Here is a 9,500-nt window from a genome sequence, read left to right on the forward strand (position 1 = left end):
TGCTGGGCGAGGAAACGCTGCCGAAGGAAGGCGGGCCAGAATAGAGAGGCAAGGTTGGAGGCGTTGAGCATGACGAGCAGGACGGTCATCACGCGAGTCGCCCACCAGGTGCTGAGGACGGGTAGGGTGGAGGGCGGGATTGAGGCGCAGCGGAGGGCGGAGGTCGCATGAATGGTAAGGATGTGGGAGACGAGGAGGAGTGCGTGGGGGAGAAGCCGGGCGGGGAAAAGCACGACTGTCTCGGTGACCCTTGCCAGGCCCAGGGGGGGCGCTCTCTCCGAGGCGAACATCCGCGTCAGGTCGTGCACTGACTCGACCAGAAGATGGGCGGCGGGGATGCCGACGAGCAGATCGGCGTTGATAGGGACGCCTTTGCAAATGGCGGTGATGGAGAGCACCAGGGTGGTGGCGCCTTGGAGGGCGTAGGGGATCCCCCGCGTGTAGCGGTAGGGCGGGGAGGTGTAGAGGCGCTTCCAGGTCTTGTCCCAGAGGTCGAAGAGGAGGAAGCCGCAGGTCATGGTCAGCTTCAGGATCGCCGAGGCTCCAAAGAGGGCTGCGAAACCCATGGCGAGGGCGTGCGCGATGCAGACCAGGCTGTTGGAGAGGCGGGCGGTCTCCTTAGCCTTGAGGGGCCCGTCCCAGATGGGCGGGATGGCCACCACGTCCAGCAAGAAGCAGAAGCAGGCGTAGGCAACTAGGCCCGCCAAAACTACCCACAGTTCCTGCTTGTTCACAACGAGAGCCAGAAACAGGAGAGCCCAGAGAGCCACTAGCAAGGCTGTCCATCGATCCGTGCCCAAGGCCAGGCCCCGCAACCTGCTTACGAGGGCTTCCTCGCCCTCCACAGCTTGAGGGGTCGCCTCCCATCCTCTTGTAAACCCGTCACTTCCCCCTTCTTTTCTAGCATTCCCAACTGCCAATTTGCTGTGTACAGAACTCAGCGTCCCTTTTAAAACGGTTTTGATGTTCTCATCTTCGATGTCAGATCCCACGCTCCCTCCATGCGGCGGCGACGGCGACCGAGTATTTTTCGAGCTGCTGGTTCCAGGTAGTGGCCGCCGACGCCGCAAAAGGGCATCAAGGGCCATGATTCCTTCACCTGTGCGTTCTCTTTAAATTTGAGGGACACGATTTTGACGTCAATGATGCGGATGGATAGAAATGAAGGGCACGGGACCAAGGGATGACGTGCGTGAGCCGGCTCGATCAGTATGTCAGATGTCCCTCAAGTCAGAGAAAATGTATCGATCAGACGGCTGGCACAATTTGTTCAATGTACAAGCGTTCCCTTTAATGTTCTGAACCGTGATCGGATGGGTAATGGTTTTCCACGGGTCAATCTTCGTCCAGCCCGTCGATCTCTGTGACTTTCGCTCACTCCGCCAACGCACGTGGTGGAGGTTGCGTCGGGATTGCTCGAAAAATCAGTTGCGACAATGGCGTGCGCTACCATCTTTCGTCCATTCCTCAGTTTTCGAGACGGTCTAACGCGAGCCGACGGGACAAAATTGTCACGCCGGCGTGCTGGTAAATCACGAAGAAGCAGAGGCAGGTTGGACTCGTCATCGCCTTGCGGGGGTGGGACCGGGCCTCTCCTCCGGGTAGGTTGCCAGCCCCCCTTCCCAGGCCAGGGCCCGCGTTTTCTGGTGTGCGCTGAAAGGTCTTACACGAGACGCAACACATAATATAAAATAATTACAAAACCATTTATGTTTTACATTTTGTTGCTATGAGATCTTTCATCGTTGTCAGGAGCGCTTTATCTTTTCGTGCCTCCTTTCGGTCTGTTCTTGCTTGTGCCAGTACTCGACGTACCACTGGGACGCTTCGCAGCACCTCGGCCACTCGAGCTTCCGTTCTGTCCTCGTACACGTGGTTTTTTTACCGCATCTCTCAAATCTTTAATTTCTTCGTCATCATTTTCAGCACGCTCAGTAGTAGCTGTCGCCTGCGGGGCGCCCTGTGACGAAGGCCTTCTCGCATTGGAGCCTGTCGCTGCAATGGCCGTCTTATCATAAGGGGTTCCGAGACTGCTTTCGGTGCTTGATGCAAATTCTGAAACCATCATGACGGCATCCCCCTCCTCCTCATCGTCCTCCTCTTCCGTGTCCCTACCCTCTCCGTTCCTTACGTCCATTCTTCTCCCCAATGTCTTTGTTTTTCTCCCTAGCTCACGAGCTCCTGCTGGTTTGGTTTCCATGCTCGACCTATGTGAAGTTGGTGCAGTTTGGGCAGTCGATCCCGGACAAGCTGCTGTACGCACGTCGTTCACGCCTGTGCTTTCAGTCACCACCGAGTCTGTAAGCCCTGCGACAGCTCCTGTATCTGAGTTACGAGTTGCTGCCCCTGTCCATGAGAACTGCGTCTCCTGTGTCCCTTGAGTCAAGTTTTTGGTTCCTTGTTTCATTCGGTAGTCCTCTGCATCCAAAGCTGCCTGCTCCAATACACTCAACGTACGTGTCTCCTCCTCTTCATCGATAGGCGCCTTCTCCGATCCCTCTCGGACTTTGATGGGTGCGTGCAACTCTGCAAAATCAAGATGAGCTGTCTCGATATGCGATGTAGGTGCATCCGCCCCTCCTTCCACTTCTTTTTCTCCCCTTTCTCCTTCTGCGTCTCCCAGCGCTCCTCTCCGAACGTGCATGGAGGCAGTCCCACGCACGCATCGCAATCTTTCCGCCTTGGCTTGCGAGTCCGCCGCCTCCAAAGAAGTCTGTAAGAGAGAGTGCCAGTCGCCCACCTTCTCCATGGCTATCTCTGCCAACCGCGCAAGGCTGGTCGGGGCCAGTGCCAGCCCTCCAATCTTCTGCATGGCACACACCTCTCTGTGCACGTTGATTGAAAAAGTTATACGGCCCCCCATCACCAGCTCCTCGCGCTCCGTAGGGTCAATGACAGAGACGATAGGAGACGTGTTAAAGAGCACGAATGTGACGCAGATGGGAACGTGGTGGATGGGCAAGGCGGACGGCTCCTTCTCGAAGGAGTGGTGAACAACCACAGACGCGTGCCCCAGGCCTCCCCCCCCCCGAACACGACCTACACTGCTTTCACCGTCGTTTGCGCTGCTGTTGCTCCTCTCGTCTGAACCTCCAGTCAACACCGTTACTTCTGGGAGACGAAAATGCATCAACGCTGCGACTGTGGCCAAGCATGCCGCGTCCACAACATTCCCTGCGTCATCTAGGATTCGCACGTCGCAGCGCAAGGACCACACTTTACTGCCAGCGATAACACAAAGTGCCTCTGTGTCTAGTGCACGGCTTTGACGCAAGCACCGCTCAATGACACGGTCCACTTCCACTAATGTCGGATTAGTGCGTGCATTATCGATTCCAAGTGTTGCCATGGGAGAGTACTCGACATTCAAGTTCAAAAATCCTTCTGCAGGCCGATCAGGATAGGGCGGGGTAAGCTCGCTAGTAACCACAGTAAGCACGCGCGTCTTACCCAGCTGGATTTCGGCGGTTGCCTGGCCTTCAGCACGCGCGTAAGTAACACGCAGCTCACGGGTATCCGCAGGCGTCCGGCCATCGGCGCGACAATTTTCATCCTTTAGCGCCGTAAGAATGAATTCCCGCTCATTGATGCTCATGTCTTCACCTTGCTTTATGACTGACATGTTTGTGTGCTAGGACTCGAATGATATGATGGGGAATTTCAGAGCAAAGGTTCCTTCAACCGCTTGATGCTTGATGAGGTTGGCGGGAGGTCGGAGGATGAAGGAAGCCAGCAAGTGAGGAGTTTCGAATCGAAATGAGTTGTGGCCTGTATAAGGATACCAAGTCTGGATGAAATCGTTTTCAAATGACAGCATGAGTGTTTGATTAGATACACAAAGCGCATGTTTTGAATAATTGATAGTACCCAAGACCCGGTTTTCATCGCTCACTACTGTCGTGAACGTCTCACCTCACAATCGAAATTAAATTGCTTGCACACGCCCTGCAAGAGACCTGACAATCCCTCTATTCTTTGATCAAATATCTCATTGTACACTTAAAATTGTACACATTTCATATTAGCAGTTGAGATGGGAGCATGTCATTCGCACGTTACGAAAGGTGTGCTTTTAGCGCTGCGTAGATTGAAGTAACCTCGCACCCATCAGCCAAGCACTCGAGTTGTCTTCATTGTTTTCACAAGGCCTTGTACATGAATGTATCCCGTAAAAACTAAACTTTCGATGAAATTGTGCGATTCTAACCACCGGACCTTTCGTTCACCTGCATGGAAAGCACCCAAATGTTGTCCAAAGCAAGTCATAGGCGGTGACCACAGCTGTAATTTTTCTCAGCCTGGTAGCTAAAAATTTCGTCCTGATAGCTTGGAATTCGCTTTTAAAAAAACACTCTCCCTTACCACATCATATTCAAGAAGACTGTGCTGTTGGCACGATTTGGAAGCAGCATGCAGGATTGTGGGCCGTGGGACTTACCTCCTCTGTCTCCTTTTACTTGATACAGTTACGCTTTTATAAGCACGACGCAGTGTGCGTGCGTATAGCAGAAAAGCGTTTTATGCCATCCTTCTTTTGAACGAAGGCTGAAATTCATCTGAAAATTTGGTCAGGCATAGGGTGGAACGGAGTCTGTCCTTTTCTTTTTTTTTCCATTTAATGTGACGTTAATCATGCTCAAATGCCATTTCAGTAGATCTCTACCATTACTTTTTCTTATACTCTGTCTCATGATGTGTTTTGCTGTTTTGAATCAGCCATTCAAACGTCTCGTCATAAGCAGCCAACCGATCCTGGCAATCCACGATATCATCATTCAGGTCTGACCATGTCAAGTCGCGCTCCTTGTCCTCTTTCTCCTTGCTCCGAACTTCTGTCTCCAGGCTTTTGAGGCGCTCTAACATGCTATGCATTTGGTCCTCTGATTTTGCCATTTCCCATTTCTTAGCCCTATTCCACTTTGCTATCTTCCATGTAGCTCCTAAATATGTCTCGAATTTCCTCCCTAGTATCAAATTTTTTTCTAATAAGCACTTGATAGAGACTTTATAATTTGTCACCGTTCGAGCGAAGCTAAGTTTCGGCAGCTGTAGCTGGTACAGGCTCCGCGGATCTACGAGCTCTATTGAATTTCCAAGCTCTTTATTGTCAGTCTTCTCTTCTAAAGGTGCGTCCTTCACATGTTGCTTTTTTGCTCCCATTTGTGTCAGGAACAAGCGAAACCCTTCGTTATATTCAACGTCATTCTGTGTTCGATCTTCACCTTCTTCCAAGTTTTTCCGAATGACATGCTTTGACGTTGCATGCTCTTCTACCCAGCCATCCCCACATCTTCCTATCGATGCGTCCTTATCCTGCTGTAATTTTGCTTGAAAGTCCGCTTAATTGGGACAGGTTTCATGTTTTAACTTCCCCTGTGATATTACCCGTCCGTTGCCGACTACTTCAATTTTCTTACTTTAAATCTCTTCCAGATTCCTCCCTTTTTCGTCGAGAGTGTCAGGAAGACACTTAGTATTTATTCGGTCCTGCCCTAAGCGACCCACATGTTGCAAATGCTCGATCGCTTTCTGTCGAAGTTGCGCGAGCTTAACGAGGGAGCGCAGGCGAAATTGTTGATGGCGATGATGATCATACCTATGCGCGCGATTTTTTTGGTGTTGCTCATCCTCTTTTTGTCTGCTGATACTTGTACAGTCAGTACACACTGCTGATACTCGTACAGTTTTCCAGGTATCCCCCTCCAATTTTTTTTAGCTCGTATCAAATTTCATCCTCTTGTGTTGACGCTCTCTTCCTCCGCTCTCTCGACTTTGATATTCAAGAATCGCATACTTTCTCATCTCGAACTCTCTTCCGAATGCGTTCGTATCCTCTACCTCCTCGTCGTCATATGTATCTTGCAGTACCGCCCCGATAGCGTTGTACAGCAAAAGGTCTGTGATTTCGTATGTAATTTGCAGCTTCGTTTTGCTTCTCGCGCCGTTTGCCTCCTCTTCGTGGACAGCAACCACCCAAGGGATTACGCAGTCGTGCAAAAAACGTGTCCGTTGAAATTCGGCCACTTCTCGCCTTTTACTTGTCCTTCGACATTACCGTTCGTAATGAAACTTATCAACTTATCAGCGCTCATTTTGGCAAGGCCGCTTTGTCTCTTATCTTTCTCACCGTCTTCTGTAGTCGATAAATGTACAGAAAAGCCATCTTCTGGTACAGAAATAACAGCATTAGAAGGTGGCTGCAAAATACATGATAATGTCGCTGCACATGTCCCCGAACGCGTCAAAGAATTGCCATGATCATGTATTTTGCAGCCACCTTCTAATGCTGTTATTTCTGTACCAGAAGATGGCTGTTCTGTACATTTATCGACTACAGAAGACGGTGAGAAAGATAAGAGATAAAGCGGCCTTGCCAAAATGAGCGCTGATAAGTTGATAAGTTTCACTTGTTCCTTCGACATTACCGTTCGTAATGAAACTTGTCAACTTATCAGCGCTCATTTTGGCAAGGCCGCTTTGTCTCTTATCTTTCTCACCGTCTTCTGTAGTCGATAAATGTACAGAAAAGCCATCTTCTGGTACAGAAGTAACAGCATTAGAAGGTGGCTGCAAAATGAATGATAATGGCAATTCTTTGACGCGTTCGGGGAAGTGTGCAGCGACATTCCGGCTGTTGGCCTGTAAGGCTTGTTGCGCTCCTTCATAGACACGATGCCAGGCCAGGCAATGTGGATCAGGCTCAGGAGAGAAAAGATGGGGGAGCGAGTGAAGCATGAGATAGTGAAAAGTAGGGTTCACGAGATCATGTTCATCGTCACCGTCATTATTGAGAGTCGTAAGGTGCCCAGACGTGGGGAGGTTGGGAGCAATCACGGGTGTGTGAGGGGGCGTAGAATGGGTCGATGTTAGGGAAGAGCACATGCAGGAGGGGGGAGAAAAAGGAGAACAACGCCTTAAGGATTCGTCATCTGCTGTGGCCATGGTCAAGTCTAAAAGGAGTATTGCACGTATTTATATGGGTTGGAAAGTAAGCGTGAGCATTCTATGTCCTCAAAAAATGGGCGCAGCTTCCTCGCATAAAAAGACGACATTCAAAGAAGCAGGTGGTATAAAAGCGTGTCAAATCATGTGACAAGAGAGGAAAAGAGCGGCATCAAGCATCGATGGCAAAGGGGCCGGGCGGTGATGTGCAGGGAAGGCATGGAGGCACTGGGTGGTGGGGAAGGAAGCCGCCGACCTCGCTTCAACTTCGGGAACGTACACGTGCACATAGCCGGCTCAATTATGTCGTGGCCTCTGGGGGTCTTATTTTTCTGACTTGGTGCACCGCACCCATTATTTACGTGTGAAGGGTGCAATGTCCAGAGAATGAGAAAAATTTGGCATATGCCTATTCGGGACTCTTTGAGATCAGGGAGGAGCAACACTCGAAGGATAGTATACGAAGTAACACACAAATCAGCAAGGAGAAAAGAGAAAATATTTTTCTACCAGGCGTTTTCCACCACGTCTCTGGTTAACTATTGTGATAGTAAGGACGGTCAAATTCCATGACATCTCCTCTATTCCTATTTTGGACTAATTATTCTCATCTATACACAGAAAATCCATCATCCTGTCCTCCTGCACGATTTTTACCTTACACAATTTTGATTGTTTGTTCTCAACATTCTCGGGACATCTATGAGATCCTCAATTTATCTGTCATTCTCAATGCATACATAACGAAATGATTTTTCACATCCATCGAGGCTTCTAAAAAATAAACTTCACGAGGAGGAATCCAAGACAGGCATCCAGGATGTCTTACCTTGAGATGTAACCACCTGAAAGAGAAGAGCAAATGAGGCGTTAGTCCTCTCATTGTAAAAGCGCGCACTCTTGCATCCTTACCCGGATCAGGGATCCCGAAGCGGGCCGCTGAGATGCGTCTTCCACCCAGGTCACCAGCCTCTCCGCAATAATTTCCGGCTGTAATGGTAAGTAAGTGCCTATTAAGGACCATATTGAACATCCATGCGCTCGTTCACCATGTATTTTTCGCTCCCCTCTTCCAAAACCTACCCGTGTCCATTCTCCAAAATCAGCGTCGGGCATAACCATCCGATTTGCTGGAGTGTTAATCGTCGTAGGCAAGATAGACAGGGCCGTCAGGCCTGCCCTGACCACTTCCGGATCCACTGCAACAGTCCTCGTCAGAAAGTGAGTCGCACTCTTGCTCAAACCATATCCAACCATGCTCACGCATGCCTTAGGGTCAACAGCTGCTCCTGCTCCCGTCAATACCATCAAACCCCCGCTCTTAGTCCCTCCGTCGCCCACATCGCGCGTGGCATCGCCCATCCCGGCTTGACGCCCCACCGACGGATACTGCGGTCGAAGGTACAGGCCAGCCATGTGGGCTGCGAGGGCCGCACTCTGTACATTGCAGATCCACATGCGATTCATGCTCTCCAGAAAGCCGGGGTCGTGCACACCACCCCCTGACCACCCTCCTGCAACATGCAATACGGCCCGGCATGGCATTTCCGACCCACCCTCGTCCTTTAAACATGCCCGCACTTTTGCTAACGCCTGCATGGCCGTTTCAGGCCAAGTTATAGATCCAATTGTTGCCATTAAAGGGACCGAGTGTGTCGCACGTGGATTGGGGAAGAAATCAACGCTAATTATGCTACTGGCGCTACTGCCAGGGGAGGTTCTGAGGGAGTTGATTAAACTCTTTCCTAACGCACCAGCGCCGCCAACAACGATGATTGCCTGCTTAGCGGCTGTCATTGATTCTTATGACTTCTCAATAAGATAAAATCCTCCTTTCGTTTGTTAAACCTGTATGTGTTGTGCGGAGGCTCGTAAGAGGAGGTGGTCTATTGAAGGGAGAAAGAGCAAGCGTGACGTCGAGGTCCCATAGTGCAACCTGCAAGATCGATACGATCTTTATGTGTTTTGCTCATCGGAATGACCGCGTCAAAATCCTTCAAAGCGTGCGCCATCCGCTACATACAGTAAATTTATCGATCTCCGGTCCGGCGGCAGATACTTCCTCCTTGTCATCGTCTTTGCTCGGTTTCAAGCCTTCTCTCCCTAGGCAGGACTGACCATACGAGTAGCCATCTTAGCTCACATTCCATCACGTAATCACACGTTGCCATAGGGTCCCTGCGACGAGTCTGAGACTTATCATGCTCTACATAGGCTCTGTTCTACCGTCTTAGCGGCGGGATATCTCAATCGCTTTTCTTTTTTTTGGCGCGTGTGGTAATGCACAACGGGGCCAGCACTCTAGGCGGTGATGATGAAGACGATACCCGCACGTTTTTATACCACGAAAGACAAGAATCCTCCCTTTGCGGACAGCATGCCCTCAATGCCCTCTTAATTGGACCTTACTTTTCTCCCGCTGACCTGGCCGAGATCGCCGCTGAGCTCGATGCCAAAGAGGCGGAATTGATGTTGGCGGCGGGCGAGACGATAGACGCCATGAAATTCCTGGCGGAGGATAGCGGGAATGTTAATGCTAGGTATATGTTTGCATAAGA

The 9,500-nt window shown here is 50.5% G+C and overlaps 2 protein-coding genes across 2 annotated transcripts; one reads left to right on the plus strand and one right to left on the minus strand.

Annotated features, from left to right (window-relative positions):
- Positions 1 to 1,719: 1,719 nt before the first annotated feature.
- RRP45 (exosome complex component RRP45) lies at positions 1,720 to 3,772 on the minus strand. The gene has a single exon (XM_005854804.1). It carries the CDS (start codon positions 3,620 to 3,622, stop codon positions 1,760 to 1,762), a length of 1,863 nt encoding a protein of 620 aa, XP_005854866.1. The 5' UTR covers positions 3,623 to 3,772; the 3' UTR covers positions 1,720 to 1,759.
- Positions 3,773 to 9,109: 5,337 nt separating this feature from the next.
- On the plus strand, positions 9,110 to 9,492 carry NGA_2067900 (ataxin 3 variant ref; the record flags this gene model as incomplete). Its single annotated transcript, XM_005854806.1, has 1 exon — positions 9,110 to 9,492. A coding segment is annotated over exon 1 (270 nt), but the record flags the coding sequence as incomplete, so codon positions are not given.
- Positions 9,493 to 9,500: the final 8 nt, after the last annotated feature.

The sequence above is a fragment of the Nannochloropsis gaditana genome (assembly GCF_000240725.1).
Source record: "Nannochloropsis gaditana CCMP526 unplaced genomic scaffold scaffold377, whole genome shotgun sequence".
Classification (NCBI taxonomy): domain Eukaryota; class Eustigmatophyceae; order Eustigmatales; family Monodopsidaceae; genus Microchloropsis; species Microchloropsis gaditana.